This window comes from Orbicella faveolata, unplaced genomic scaffold (genome assembly GCF_042242905.1).
Source record: "Orbicella faveolata isolate gen_17 unplaced genomic scaffold, um_ofav_v1 contig_26, whole genome shotgun sequence".
Classification (NCBI taxonomy): Eukaryota; Metazoa; Cnidaria; class Anthozoa; order Scleractinia; family Merulinidae; genus Orbicella; species Orbicella faveolata.
The window spans coordinates 10,644,665-10,660,888 of record NW_028301554.1 but is presented as its reverse complement, the minus strand read 5'-3'; the positions used below and the strand labels follow the sequence as shown (position 1 = coordinate 10,660,888).

Below are 16,224 nucleotides of genomic sequence, written 5' to 3'. Positions count from 1 at the left end.
TACCAATTGTCTAATTAATTAATTGGCCGTTGTAGAGAGGTGGTGTTGTAGAAAGGTGGCCGTTGTAGAGAGGTGACCGTTGTAGAGAGGCGGCCGTTGTAGAGAGGTGACCGTTGTAGAGAGGCGGCTGTTGTAGAGAGGTGGCCATTGTAGAGAGGTGACCATTGTAGAGAGGCGGCCGTTGTAGAGAGGTGGCCCTTGTGGAGAGGTAGACGTTGTGGAGTTGTGGCCGTTGTGAAAGAAGTGGCCGTTGTAGAGAGGCGGCTGTTGTAGAGAGGTGGCCGTTGTAGAAAGGTGGCCGCGGTAGAGAGGTGGTCGTTGTGGAGAGGTGGCCGTTATAGATAGGTGGCCGTTGTAGAGAGCTGGCCGTTGTAGAAAGGTGGCTGTTGTGGAGAGGTGGTGTTATAGAAAAGTGGCCGTTGTGGAGACGTAGCCGTTGTGGAGTTGTGGCCGTTGTGAAAGAAGTTGCCGTTGTAGAGAGGTAGCCGTTGTAGAAAGGTGGCCGTTGTAGAAAGGTGACCGTTGTGGAGAGGTGGCCGTTGTAGAGAGGTGGCCGTTCTAGAAAGGTGGCCGTTGTTGAGAGGCGGCTGTTGTGGAGAGGTGGCTGTTGTGAAGAGGTGGCCGTTGTAGAGATGTGGCCGTTGTGAAGAGGTGACCGTTGTGGAGAGGTGGTCGTTGGGGAGAGGTGAGCGTTGTAGAGATGTGGACGTTGTGAAGAAGTGGCCGTTGTGGAGAGGTGGCTGTTGTGAAAGAAGTGGCCGTTGTAGAGAGTGTAGTAACATGAGGTCCTAACTGACCGCTGACCGGTGGTAGGGGGGAGAATTGTGCTAGCTGTAGGAATCGACCGTATTAAAGCATGTTGCATTGATGTCTGTTGTCTTGGTACCTTTCCGGACACAACATGGTGTCAGAAGCGAGATCGTCCTACTAGCCTACAGTTGCTGAGATCAAACCAGTCGGAGGAACGGTTGAACGGACGAATTGACCCGTCAAACTGCACGCGGATCCTACACACGTGGTTCAAACAAGATGGCGGAAAGTGTGTCATTTGCCAGACCGCCGGTAGCGCTGGAAATTTCGACGGGAAATCTCGCTCATTCGTGGGGGAAATGGAAACAAACATTCGAAATTTACCTCAAAGCAATTGGAGCTGCAAAGAAACCTGATGAAATGAAAGTGGGGCTGGTATTAAACCACATCGGCGAGCCGTGTTTGGAAATTTACTCAAATTTCATCTTCTTACCCGAGCGTGACGACCCCGCCGGAGGAGAAGAGTGTAATATATTCGTAACCGGAAGTTGTGTTAAGCTGTTGTATTACCCAAGATGCTTAGAGAATAAAGTTGTTGTGTTGAGCAAGCCTCGTCAACTTGTGTTGTTATGTCACCGAGCCATACTTTTGCTAGTATGTTTCATTTTGGCGACGAGGATGGGATACTCTACATGCACGAAGACGCATGAGAAATCCAGTGAAGTTTTGATTTTCTCTGTGTGAGGAAAAAGGCTTGTTTTCGACCGAGGCAACTTGATCAAAGTTTGAGCACGTGCTATCAAAATGGCGGGAATTGGATTGTTTGGTCGTGTCGGCGAGTTCAGCCATGAGCGAAAGACTTTTCGTTCCTATGTGGAAAGAATGGAAATGTTCTTCATGGCAAATAATATAATAGAAGAAACAGGCGAGGGTAAAGAGGAAGCCAATCTCGCAGTTGCAAATAGAAAACGTGCTATCTTTCTGACTGAGATTGGACCCGAAGCATATTCTACCCTGAGCAATCTGCTGGCACCAGTGAAACCAAAAGACACTCCTTTTGCGGACATTGTCAAAGCATTGGAGAAACATTACAATCCAGCGCCATTGGAGATAGCAGAGAGTTTTCATTTTGGAACTAGCTATCAAAAACAAGACGAATCCATCAGTGACTTTATTGTGGCCTTGAAGAAGTTATCGATTCATTGTAACTATGGAGAGTTTCTCAACCGAGCTCTGAGAGACCGTTTTATGTGCGGATTGAACAATCCCAAAATACAGAATAAACTTTTGAACACCGAGGATCTTTCTTTTGAGAAAGCGTGCCAGATTGCAAAGTCAATGGAAATGGCAGAGAAGAACACCCAAGAATTCCGTCCTGTCAGTGCAAGTGATGACAGCCAAGGCATAGTAAATAAACTGGAAACTGTAAACACTAAGGAACCCTCATGTTACCGGTGTGGTGGTAAGCACGCTGCACCTAAGTGTAAATTTAAGTCAGCAAAATGCTACAAATGTAGCAAAGTAGGTCACCTTGCATCAGTTTGTTGCAGTAAAGATGTTGAGTCTAGCATGAAAACAAAACAACCAGGAGCTAAAGGTACTGTTCATAGTGTCTTAGAATCAAACACAGAAGGTTATGATGATAATGATGAGTTAGGTATTTATTCCATGTATGCAGTTGGTACAGATAATCCTACGAACAAAAGTTATACTGTAGAAATCACCATAAATGGTTCACCATGTGCAATGGAAGTAGACACTGCAGCTGATTACTCAATAATGAGTAAGAGCACACATTCTCAGGAATTCAGTAATTTTCCACTTCGTCCGTCAAAAGTTGAATTGAAAACCTATACGGGTGAAACCCTTACAGTGTGTGGTGAAATGCTGTGTGATGTAGTGTACAAGGGCCATGAATATACATTGCCAATTATTGTAGCTGATTATGAGAAGAAGCCTACTTTGCTGGGAAGAAATTGGTTAAACCATATAAGGCTTGAGTGGGGTGAAATATTTAGTTTAACAAGATCCGAGTTGGAAAGTGCCAAAAGTCAACTTGATGGATTACTAGTTAAACACAGTGAGTTGTTCAAAGATAGCTATGAGGGCATGAAAGGGTTGGAAGCACACATCACCATGAAAGATGGTGCAAAGCCCATATTTATTAAGCCACGTAGGGTTCCATATGCACTAAAAGATGAAGTTGAAAAGGAGTTGGATAAATTAGAGAAAAATGGGGTAATCGTTAAAACTGACAGATCAGACTGGGCAAGCCCAATAGTAGTTTTGCCAAAGGCTGGCAAATCGGTTAGAATTTGTGGGGACTACAAAGTAACCATCAACTCAGCTGTTGAAGATGAGCAGTATCCCCTTCCCACCCAACAGGACTTGTATGCTGCCCTCTCGGGATCAAAATTTTTCAGCAAACTTGATTTGTCGCATGCATATGCTCAGCTAAGTGTTGATAAAGCAAGTCGTGAGTACCTGACAATTAGCACACACAAGGGACTCTATTCCTACACCAAATTACCATATGAGGTTAAATCAGCACCTAAAATATTCCAAGCTAAAATGGATATGATTTTGCAAGGAGTAGAAAAATGTGTGTGTAAGCAGGATGACATTCTTATTGGTGGTGTCAGTTGGCAGGAGAATATCAAAATCCTGGCTGAGGTATTGGAGAGGTTGCATAAATATAACCTGCATTTGAAGATGGCAAAGTGTGAATTTCTGAAGAGGGAAGTTGTCTATTTGGGTTTGAAGATAGATGCTGAAGGTTTGCATCCAGTTGAGGAAAAAGTGGATGCTGTAAAAAGGGCACCAGTACCACAAAATGTCAGTGAGTTGAGATCTTTTTTGGGCATGGTCCAGTACTATCACCCATTTCTACCAGGTTTAGCAACCACACTAGCACCATTACATGAGCTCCTCAAAAAGGGTGTCCAGTGGACATGGACAAAAGAGTGTGAGCAAGCATACGAAGCTTGTAAACAAGGTCTCACCAGTGATGCACTGTTGGTGCATTATGATGGGGACCGTGAACTGTGACTTGCTTGTGATGCGTCCAGCTATGGAATTGGAGCAGTTATTAGCCATGTGATGGATGATGGCCAGGAGAGGCCAATAGCCTATGCCTCTCGGACACTGAGTTCAAGTGAAAGGAACTATGCACAAATTGAGCGTGAAGCATTATCAATTGTTTTTGGTGTAAAAAAATTTCACCAATTTTTGTATGGGCGTAAATTTACCCTGATCACTGATCAGAAACCATTGTTGGCAATTTTCAATCCAAAATCCGCTATCCCCACACTAGCAGCAGCTCGAATGCAGAGGTGGGCTCTAGTACTTTCGGCGTATGACTATGAGATTGAATACAAAAGATCTGAAGACCATACCAACTGTGATGCTCTCTCAAGGCTACCACATGAGGACTCCACAGTGGGAAGTGAGGGTGTGGTCTACAGTGTGAGTGTAATTGATGATGATTTTCCAATCACTGCAGAAGATATAGGAAAGGCAACCCTTGTAGATCCTGTACTTGGTAAGGTACATCAATTTGTGATGTCAGGTTGGCCAGAAGGGTGTCCTGATGAGACCCTCAAACCCTATCATAATAGAAGAAATGAGCTGTCCTGTGAACAGGATTGTGTCCTTTGGGGCTCTAGGGTGATTATTCCACCAATCTTTAGAGCCAAAATGCTGGGGCAGTTGCATTGGGAACACCCTGGTATATGTGGTATGAAAGCAATTGCTCATACATGCATGTGGTGGCCAAAAATGGATCAGGAAATCGAGGAAGCAGTGAGAGTATGTACAGTATGCCAAAATGTTAGAAATGCCCCACCCAGTGCACCCCTGATCCCATGGAAGTGGCCAACTAGACCATTTCAACGGATCCAAGGGTAATGATTACTTCCTTGTAGTAATCGATAGCCACTCAAAGTGGATTGAAGTGAAACATATGAGCTCTACAACTACTGAACGGACTACTGATAAGCTCCGTTTAATTTTTGCTACTCATGGTTTACCTGAAGAGGTGGTGTCCGACAACGGACCACAGTTTACGTCCATTGAATTTGCCGAATTCATGCGCAAGAACGGCATCAAGCACACGTTGGTTCCACCAGGGGAGCAGGGGATGTTCCTCTGGTGACCCTTGGATGTGCAGTCATAAACCTCTCCCTAGCTGAATTCGAAACAGTCATTAAAGAACGAGTGTACGTAGTCAGAGGGGCATCCAAGCTGGTTCTTGGGGTACCTGCCATCCGAAGTGTTGGCCTTATCCTTGAAATCCCCGGGACGTACAGTGTCAAAGCTGTCAATCAGATGCCTGATAACCACTCCGATCAGGGACAAAGGAGGACATTGTCAAGCAGTACCCGACGCTATTTCAAGGCCTTGGCAAACTGGAGGGTGAGCATACAATTCATCTAAAGGAAGGGGCCACACCCTTTTGTCTGACCACTCCCAGGCGAATACCACTGCCACTTATGAAGAAAGTGCAGGAGGAGATCAAACGTTTGGAGCAACTGGACGTTATTGAGCCAATAGACGAGCCGACAGAATGGTGTTCGCCGATTGTGGTAGTGCCAAAGGCCGACGGAAGGGTAAGGATGTGTTGACCTTACAAGGCTTAATCAAGCAGTCCGCCGAGAAGTCTATCAAATGCCAACAGTTGAAGAGACACTGGAAAGCGTCACAGAAGGATCGGTATTCTCCAAACTCGATGCTAACTCAGGGTTTCACCAGATAGTCCTATACCCAGAAAGTGCCAAGCTAACTACCTTTATTACGCCCTTTGGCCGTTACATGTTCAAGCGTCTTCCCTTTGGCATATCATCGGCTCCCGAATATTTCCAGAAGAGGATGGATAAAGAACTCTCTGGAATAGAGGGGGTCAAGTGCCGCATGGACGATATTCTAGTCATCGGGAGAAACCAAGCGGAACATGATCAGCGACTTAAGCAAGTCCTTGACAGGCTAGTGGAGAGGAAACTCACGCTCAACCTTGAGAAGTGTTTATTCTCTCAAGCCGGGTTGTAATACTTGGGCCAAATCATTGACAGTGAAGGAATCAGGAAAGATCCCTCAAAGGTTAAAGCTATCACTGACATGGCAGAACCCGAGAACATTGCAAGCCTGAGACGTTTCTTAGGATTGGTCAACCATCTAATGAAGTTCTGCCCGAACCTGGCTGAGAAGACGAAACCCTTAAGAGACTTGCTCGAGAAGGAGAGCGCTTGGGTATGGGGCCCAGCCCAACAAGAAGCCTTTCAACAGCTGAAAGCAGACATGGCATCCGAGCAAGTTCTTGCACTGTACGATCCGGAAAAGGAAACCATGGTCTTATCTGATGCTAGCAGTTTTGGACTTGATGCAGTCCTTATGCAGAAGCAGCCATCCGGCGAGATGAGGCCAGTGGCCTATGCTAGCAGATCAATGACCGAGACAGAACGTCGTTATGCCCAAATCGACAAAGAGACTTTGGCTATCACATGGGCACTTAAACACTGGGCAGAATTCTTGATCGGAATGAGATTTAAAGTAGAAACAGATCACAAGCCATTGATTCCGTTGTTTTCCACTAAGTTGATAGACGAGCTTCCAGTGCGCATACAACGCTTCAGGATGAGACTCATGAGGTTTGACTTTGCCATCGCGCATGTTCCTGGTAAACTCCTGTACACAGCTGATTCATTGTCTCGATCCCCACAAGAGAGTAAAGCCCAGGAGTCTAAGTCATGGAACGACCTACATGACGAAGTTGAGGGCTATGTGAATGATGTACTAGTGACTTTACCTGCCTCAGACCAGCGGTTAGATGAGATACGTTCTGAGCTGAAGAACGATGACACACTCAAAACTGTGATACAATATGTACAGAATGGGTGGCCTGAAGAGAAACGAAGAGTCCATGGACCAGTAGCTAAATACTGGAGTGAACGCGGCAACATCTCTCTCCACAGCGGGCTACCCCTGAGAGGACGACGAATCACTATACCTCCAAGGTTAAGAGCAGATGTATTGAGGCGTCTACATGATGGTCATCAAGGGATTACCAAAACAGGTGCGAATGCGGCCTCCTCGGTGTGGTGGCCTGGAATCTCCCAAGACATCACAAAGGTTGTGCAAAACTGTGCCACATGTGAGAAATATCGCAGAGAACGCATTGAGCCAATGAAAGGTACTGAATTTCCAGATCGACCATGGAGCAGAGTCGGCGTAGACTTCTTTCAGCACAAGGATAAACATTACCTTCTGGCTGTAGATTATTTTTCAAGAGATGTAGAGATATGCCTAGTGTCCAAGGATGTGAACTCTTCCCAGACTATCCTGCAGCTTAAAAGGATCTTCAGGCGACATGGGATTCCGTACATCTTATTTACTGACAACGGCCCCCAGTTTGATTCACGCGAGTTCGCCAGCTTTTCCACTGAGTGGCAGTTTCAGCACATTACCTCATCTCCAAGATATCCCTAGTCCAACGGTGAAGTGGAAAGGGCGGTCTAAACTATGAAGATGGTCTTCAATAAGAGCAGTGACAAATATTTGGTTCTCATGAATTACAGAGATACTCCATTGCATCATGGTTACTCTCCAGCACAATTAAGCATGGGTCGGAAACTACGTACTAGAGTCCCCTGTCACCCGGATAAGCTGAAGCCAGAGACCCCTGACTATGATCACATCAGAAGGAAAGAGAGGGAGTACCGAGCAAAACTGAAATTCAATTATGATCAGAGACACAGAGTAGTAGAGGGAGAGGAGCTGTTACCTGGTGACCGCGTTTGGATTCCTGACCTGAAAGCAGAAGGGACAGTAATTAAGCAACACGAATCTCCACGGTCTGTAGTCATACAGACCTCAAATGGCCAAGTCAGAAGGAACCGGAGGATGACACGAAGAGTTCTTGAGGGAAGACTTCCAGTCTCACCCCAGAATGAGGGCTATGAGAGCCGCGAATCAGCACCAACAACAGAGAGGAGCCCAGACGTTCCCTCAGCACTTGGAGCCAGCCAAGAAGACTACGGAGAACTGCCTGTTCCTGAGGACCAACCAGCAGTAAATGAGCCCTTACAGCCTGAACCATTGCTGACCCGCCTTAGACCTAGAGGAGCTCTTAGAAGACCGGAAAGACTTATTGAACAATGTTAAGATTAGTATTCATTTAAGACACTGGAGAACAGTGATGTGCTTATTGACATTTAGTTAAGTTAAAAGAAAAAGGAAGATGTAGTAACATGAAGTCCTAACTTACCGCTGACCGGCGGTAGGGGGGAGAATTTTGCTAGCTGTAGGAATCGACCGTATTAAAGCATGTTGCGTTAATGTCTGTTCTCTTGGTACCTTTCCGGACACAAAAGAGAGGTGGCCGTTGTGAAAGAAGTGGCCGTCGCGGAGAGGTTGCCGTTGTGGAGAGGTGGCCGTTGTAAAAGAAGTGGTCGTTGTAGATAGGTGGCCGTTGGGGAGATGTGGACGTTGTGGAAAAGTGGCCGTTGTGGAGAGGTGGCCGTTGTGAAGAGGTTGCCGTTGTGGAGAGGTGGCCGTTGCGAAGAGGTTGCCGTTGTGGAGAGGTGGCCGTTGTGAAGAGCTGGCCGTTGTGGAGAGGTGGCCGTTGTGAAGAGGTGGTCGTTGTGAAAGAAGTGGCTGTTGTAGAGAGGTGGCCGTTGGGTTGAGGTGGCTGTTGTGGAGAGGTGGCAGTTGTGGAGAGGTGGCAGTTGTGGAGAGGTGGCTGTTGTGGAGAGTTGGCCGTTGTGAAAGAAGTGGCTGTTGTAAAGAGGTGGCCGTTGGGGAGAGGTGGCGTTTCACATGGCAGGATATTGTTTGGAATTTAAATTTTAAGGGCTCTATGATGATGAAATCTTATTTCGGACCCCTCCCAATCTGTCCAGATACATTTCAACACTTATCGAAATGCCTTTTGAAACTAACCACGTTATGGTCAACTCACATGTAAAGGTTCAAGGAAATTTTTTTTCCGACCCAAAATGATCATGAGGATCTTACAGAGACAGCTTCTTACGACATGTGCAACTCGACAACTCGGTAATATCAAAAATAAACTTGTTATATATTCGGAACTTTGGTTTATTGCAGAGGACAAAAGGGAAATTGTAAAAGAACTGTAAGATATTTCTATCATGAGCAGTACACCAAAAGGGCGCGGCCGATTACCACAGTAACCATTTTATATAAAACCTTCAAAAGTTATATTCACTCAATGAGTGTATTCCGCGCATGCAATTGAAGGTGCTTCAACAAACCTACACTAAATTTCTGGTATTTACCATTTCGATTGTAATCAAAACTCCAAATTATCGACCTGAATTCACGCAATATTGTTTGACTGTTCACAGTCTCTCTATTCACGTACGCAAAAGAAAAAGTGAGCAAAGCGAGCGCGAAGGACGCGGGGTGGAGGGCGGGGGTTTGCGAGCGAAGTGAGCAAGAAGGATAGAGGGACTGTAGACATCTTTGGAAAAAAGCGAACTTATTACACTCCTCCCCTTGTTATCTTCTTGTTACTAACAGCTCCGCCCCTTACCTAATTAATTAAATCGGATCAATAAAATTTGAGCGGTAAACTGCTTGAGTAATTGATTACAATTATCAGTTTGGAAACAGCAACACGCATGTGCTTTCGGGTGTTAAGAATGTTGTCTCAGACGACTTCTTCAACTCCAGAAAAAGCTGCTAAAGGGGGAGAAAGCCGAAATTAAACGGTCTTTCCAATTTTTGTAGGATATGCGCCTGTTCTTTTACTATTCACTTGGAGAATTTTGGCAAGACGTCTTACATATCTGCGGATTTTTTTTTCTCATAATTAGTACATCTTTATTAATAATCATTTCTTACATTTACAACACTTATTACATCACTTATTCTAAGTCTATTTTTACAATAACATAAAACAAATCTTTCTGTACAATCATACTTATTAAAATTGTATTGAATCTAAAGAATTGCAGATAGAGGAGCTTTTACGAATATTAAATAATTTTTTCAAGTTTATACTTATATTTAACTTTGTTGATAAAGTCGGAAAGTAATAGAAGTGGTGAGTCATTCTGGAGCTTTTTCTTATAAATGTAATACCGCAGAAAGAGGAGGGTGTTCAGTTTTTTTGTCGAGGTACTTGAACTTGGAAAAGTACCAAAAAGAAGATCTTCAATGTTTAGATTAAATTCAGAGTTATTCTGTATTAAACCATTGTAATACTTCTTGAGTAAAGGACTTTGTAAACTGGCACTCTGAAAAGGTATGGTCTATAGACTCCAGATCCTCTCAATATATACAATTACTAAAACTGTTGGAGCGATCTGTGCTCCAGTAGAGATGCCTACAATAACTATGGGCAAGAACAGCATAGCCTTCTTGGACACTAACAACACCGTTAATGAGGATGGTAAGATCGAGGTGGATGTATACCGCAAGGCCACACATTCGAGCAAGTATTTAGACTTCCGTTCACACAGCCCAGCGCAAAGCAAGAGAGCTGTCGTTAAGACTCTAATGGACCGGGCTAAATGCATTCCATCAACAACTGCACAAAGACAAAACGAGAAACGACGTGTTATTAGTGATCTAAAAGCTAATGGTTATCCCGAGAGCTTCATCAAGTCAGTTGGTGAATCGAACAGAACAAACACGCAACCAAGACCCCAGGAGAATCCAAAGGCACACGCGTCGATTCCATATGTGAAAGGAGTGTCGGAACGTGTTCGACGCATTTTGAGCCGCGAAAACATCAGGACGGCTTTCAAACCAGTACAAACATTGGGAAATGTTTTCAAAAAGCCCAAAGACCGGCCGACAAAAGAGCAATTAAAAGGCATTGTGTACAAAGTGACCTGTGGGACATGTTCTTTCCCGTATGTCGGGGAAAGCAGAAGAAACTGGAAATCTCGGGGGGCCGAACACAAGCCCGGAACCAATGGAAATGTCAATTCCGCAATTAAACAGTATGCGGAAACCGGCCACGATATACATCCTATTTACGCCAACATTCTTGAAACAGGTGTGAGCGGCAAGAACAAAAGACTGTTTCTGGAATCCTTGTACTCTTTCTTAGACAAAAACTCCGTAAATGAAAGAGCACCCTTCCTAAGGGTTTACGCGTCACTGGTTGCCTCTCTAGGGAGCAACGAACAATAACGTCCCAGCTTATTAAAATTCTGTGAATCGCGCGAAATCATCATTCTCTGAAGAAGACCGCAGAAGGCGGTCGAAAATTTAGAGACAATTTTACTTTTTAGATCTGTTTTATACAATTACTATCTGATTTAATATTAAACCTAAAAAGTTCCTTTTTAGTCACTACAATTCTATGAATGAATTTAAAATGAAATTCCCTAACTCTATTTTCTCTACAAGTCTTTTGTACCGATTTGAATATATTTGTCCAGTTTGTTTTGTCCATAGGAACGGTTTGATTCCATCTCTTTGCACCAGTTTGTTTTTCTTTATACTTCTTATCAACAATTAGCCAATAGAAGTCTTTGGATTTCGCTCGCAGTAAATTAATAACTACGTTTTCATCTAAGTGAAAGGACTCCGGGTCCTCATTGTTTATCATTTCAGCACTGAATTCATTAGTTTTCGCCTTAGTTAGGAGGTGACCTGGAATAGCAGAAATAACTTGGTAAAAGTGAAGAAAGGTGTTTTTTTGTAGTGAATATTTCGACCGAAAAACAGGGAATTATAGGACATTTCCATTTTTATCTAAAAGATCTTTAACCAAAAATGTATGAAATCCTTCATCGAGCCAAATTTTGTTCGTTAGAGGCTAAGAATGGTCAATTGGACCGATCTACGGCGAAAAAGAAAGTTTTAGAGAAAATTTGTGCTTCTCTTTAATCTTTCTAATACCTTTCTCGAACCATTCCTTCCGTCAATGCGGATTTCCTTATTATTAAATAGAATTGTATCTCGTCCATGATGGCATCCGTGAAGAGCCTTCAATTCATGAAAGAACAACAGAATGTCCTTATAAAAAGAGGGTACATTTTCAAAGTCCTTTGCGTCGTAATTACATGATAGGAGAAAATGGAGACCCACGTATTTCTTAAAAAAATAGTCTGGAACAAATTTCCAATTGGGATGGCCCTCTCCTATGAGTCTTGGTATCCATGCTAATCGCAGCGCTTTGATTATTGTTTCTATATCCGTCATACGCAGCCCGCCCTGCTCGTAATCCTGATGTAGTCCTTCCCTTCTTATTTTGTCCCTTTTATTTTTCCAGATGAATCTAAAGAGCCTACCTTTAACGTTACTTATAATATCATTTGGAACATTGATATTTGAGGCTGAATATATAAGAGATGATACTCCAAGCGCCTTGATTATCATCACTTTCCCAAATAGTGTGAGATCTCTTGACTTCCATATATCCAAGTTTGTTTGCAATTTATCTACCTTAAGGTTGAAATTCATTTCATTATTTCCTTTCTCATCATAGGAGAAATAAATACCTAAAATTCTGGTTGGACTACTGACCCATTTTAAATGTTACGGTTTGTTTTTATTGCCTGACCACTTCCCCAGCCACATAGCTTTAGTTTTCTCTAAATTCAGCCTAAGACCAGAGATTTCGCCAAAATCCACTGCGATTTGTAGTCCTTTTTCCACCGAAGAGAGGTCGAAACACAGCAGGTTGGTATCATCTGCAAATTGACTAATTTTAATTTCCCTTTCAAATATTGAAATTCCCTTGACAGCACTGGATTGACGAATTTTCATAGACATAAGTTCTGCGGCTAGTATAAACAAGTAGGGAGAAAGTGGGCATCCTTGCCTTACTCCGGTAGAAGGTTTTATCCAGTTGGTGGCGTAGCCATTATTCAGTACCGCACTTTCTATATCAGTATAAAAGACCTTCACCCAGTTTCTTAAGCTGTCACCAAAGTTGTAAAGTTTTAGAACATGATGTATGCATGACCATTCTAAAGTGTCAAAAGCTTTCTGAAAGTCTAAGGACAGCAATATACCAGAGCGGTTTAGTTTCCTTGTTTGTTCCATAACATCAGCAATAAGCCTAATGTTTTCACCAATATATCTAATGTCGCACACTCTATCAACTCGTTTCGGACCTTCCCTTTCACATAGAAATTTATTTCATCCAATTGTAGATCGAAACACGGTAAATGAAAATAACAAATTTACAAACACAAGAATGAACATAAAATAACTAACAACGACCGAACATGAAGAATGCAGAAAAGCGGCAAAGCGAAATAAACGAAGAAACTTACAAGACGAATGTGACGAACCAAAGACGAACCGAAAAGCTGTAACAAAACCAGGGACGCTCACAGCATAGTCCCCTCCACTAACTATGCTCACAGCTACTAACTAAAATAAATTACACGCGAACCGAACTTATAGAGTATGCAAATGAACATAACATACACAAAAGGCCACAAAACAAAGGAAACTAATTACGCGAAACTTAACACCAAACGCGAAGCTAAAAGCACGAACAAATCTCACAAATTCTGGCGCCTACAATATCTGCCTTTCACAAAACGTGTTTGATCCGGATGGATCAATTATGGTAATATCGGTTCAATCAGTTTAGCTATTGCTTTGGACGTAATTTTATAGTCAACATTTAAGAGAGTTATTGGTCTCCAATTCTTCAGTTCTAATGGCGATGATTCTTCTTTTGGCATTAGGGTTAATATATAGATTTAGGCCAGCCTAAAAGCGTAGCTCCTGGGCCGGGTTGTTCGAGCCAAATAACCCAGGAAAAGGTAGAATTTTTATTTGAGTTTTCTAACTCTGCGTTGAGGTTTTCTGTAAGTTGTTTGGCCTTCTGTTTTGTGTTTTAATAATCACTATATACACAAAACGAAGCAGCAAAAAACATTTGTATAGAAGAAAAAGTAATAATTCGGTTAACTTGTAATCCTGGGTCAGCGTTAACCGGCCTCCGAACAATCCTGCCCTGTTTTCAACAAGTTAACCTGAGATGAGCCCGCGATCCAATCGAAAACCAGCACTTGGTTAGCGGCCAACTTCAAAAAAACACACGACCACGAGGGGCTGTGAACTTGAGCCCGCGATATGGTCAGGTGATACTGGTCAGCGGATACCTCGTTTTGACAGGTGTCAATTGATCGTAACATGGATATCCAATATCAAAGAAGTACACGGTAAATAACGGCTGCATATCTCTGTCAACACCGCGGCAAAACGTATGCGCATGCGTCAAGTTCAGCATTTCCGGTTTGCCCGTGGTGTTCGGTGGTTCAGATTAATTTTGTTGTTCGCCTCGCGGTGTTTAAATGAAAGAAGAAAGGACCACAAATACAAAAAAGGTATGTAGACAATAACTTGTTGCAATTACTGGTCCTGGAAATGTTCGTTGGACCCTTAACGAAATGCTCCGCAGTGGCCGTCATTACTGATTAGTAACTAAGTAAGCCTTTTGTCAGTTCGTGTTGTACATACATACATTTATTTGATAAGTAGGTTTTTAAAGTATGCAACTGTACAGCTGATGTGGACCTACTACTACTTAGTCTAGATAAGGAAAACAGAAATTTACAATACAATCGTCATAATACTAAAAATAGTGTACAATGATGGTTAAAAAGAGGGGTCAAATAATTTAAAAATATCTATAGTTAGGGTTCTTCTTATTTATACCTGTTTTTTTTTTTTTTTTTTAATTTGTTGCTTGGACTGCTACAAGATTATATCCGTTGAAAATTTTTTTCATGGTGACAGAGAAGGTTCGTAAGTCTATTGGTTGTTTATCGATTTTATTTAGCTTATAATACTACAAATTTCATAATGGAAGTGATCTCACGATTTCAACTTGTTGAGCTGATCATGAGAAGCTCACTTAAAACTCAAGTTACATGTAATAGTCAAGCGCCTGCATGAAAATACAAATTTTCGGTTTGGAAAATAAATTTCAATTTTACTTTCAGAATTTCATGATTACAACAGCAGCAAGACTGCCTTCTTTGGTGAGCCATTCTAAATGAAATGCCAGAGAACTTTGAGGTACCATTGGATTTTCATTCAGGATGGATAGGTCAAAGGAGTCTTCAAGTTGTACATTGCCAGTAATAAGAGGCAGAACACCATTACAGAACTGTGTAGTAACTCACTCATTTGAAACAATAAATTTATTAAAATTTAAAATCATTTCAGTGACTTATATGATTTTCTATGTTACAATAACATGTTTCCTTTATGCGCCACTGTTTTGCTAGCCTATCCATATGTACACAAAAAGACTGTTCAACTAACCAGACAAGTTTTTAATTCACAATATTTTAAAGTTATAGCTTTCAGATTTTAAACTATCGTACTTTAAACTCACTCGAAGTACATTTGAAATCTGAAGGTTTACAAACATTGGCTGCTCCCTGAGGAGCCTGCTTTTTTGACCATCCACATCCCTTCGGCTTGTGCTGAAACCTCAAATTCTTCCAGAATTGATAACATCTCAGGATGCCCCATGTTGCTGGATAAATCCCTCCTCTCTTTGAAGTGTATTTGTTTTCTGAGATCTATAAAAAGAATGGCATTATTGCAAGTTAGTTCACTGAAACTACTTTTATGTCCTTACCTTTCAAGGGGTTAAATGTGAAGAAAGGTAAAACATCTAGTAATTTTACTTCATTATATAATAGAACTGACATTTATATTGGGGTAAAGCTGTGTCTGCTGTTCTAGTTAAGAAACATGCAATAATTAATCAAACAGACTTTTTAAACTGAGTGGCCTTATGGTCTTCCAAGGAGACCTGTATTTTAAATACAAATAAGAACAAAACAGGGCAAAGTACCTGAAATATGCTATTGTGCACAACAAAACAACAGTTCTTTTTTCCTCTAATACACGGTGTTCTTCACTCAATCTTGGATCTTCCCAGAGAATAGACTGCAAAATGACATTGAAAAGACCAGGTGCAGTTTTGCCAGCGAACTCTTTCATCTGTCCAGGAGCATACAGTGGCACAGCATCACTGTTTTCATAATGATGTTGCAAGGATATCTAAAATTTTCCGATCAGCTGGTCAAATGAATTTTCTGAAATTAATAGAAAAGGTAAATATCTATTTTACTTATTTAAATAAAATATTGAAATAATTTTATTTGTTAAATTTAAATATTTGATTCTCTGCTTGTGTCAATCACTGTCATGTGTTGGTCTTAACACATCCTCTTACTTATTGGATTGCACAAATACAATACCTGTATCAGAAATATAATCTTGAAATGGTGTCTGTTACCCTTACCGGTCACCTAAACAACATTATGCTATTTTGATTGTTACCTAAGTCACTAGTCAATATTCAAACCAAAATAGTTATCAGTTTTCCAAATCATTAAAAGGATGAGACTTGAATAGTTTGTGGCAACTCTGGCGCAGCATTTTTTTTCTTGGCCAAGAGACTCTTCAGATAACTCTTCCAAATCATTGCCATAGTAATTGAGAAGTCCTCTAAATCCTTCT

General features: G+C 42.0%; 1 protein-coding gene and 2 long non-coding RNA genes across 4 annotated transcripts; 2 read left to right on the top strand and 1 right to left on the bottom strand.

Moving 5' to 3' along the window:
• Positions 1–10,011: 10,011 nt before the first annotated feature.
• Positions 10,012–11,063, top strand: LOC149108123 (uncharacterized). The gene has a single exon (XM_089295647.1). The coding sequence runs from the start codon at positions 10,012–10,014 to the stop codon at positions 10,903–10,905; it is 894 nt and encodes a 297-aa protein (XP_089151773.1). The 3' UTR covers positions 10,906–11,063.
• A 2,731-nt stretch (positions 11,064–13,794) lies between these two features.
• LOC149108122 (uncharacterized) lies at positions 13,795–14,907 on the top strand. Of its 2 annotated transcripts, none has more exons than XR_016209055.1 (2): positions 13,795–14,069; positions 14,688–14,907. It is a non-coding gene; the product is annotated as an uncharacterized LOC149108122 (long non-coding RNA). The 2 variants fall into 2 exon arrangements; XR_016209054.1 differs by lacking the exon at positions 13,795–14,069 and adding an exon at positions 14,076–14,486.
• On the bottom strand, positions 14,871–16,101 carry LOC149108121 (uncharacterized). The gene is made up of 2 exons (XR_016209056.1): positions 15,554–16,101; positions 14,871–15,275 (listed from the first exon to the last, which is right to left on the bottom strand). It is a non-coding gene; the product is annotated as an uncharacterized LOC149108121 (long non-coding RNA).
• Positions 16,102–16,224: the final 123 nt, after the last annotated feature.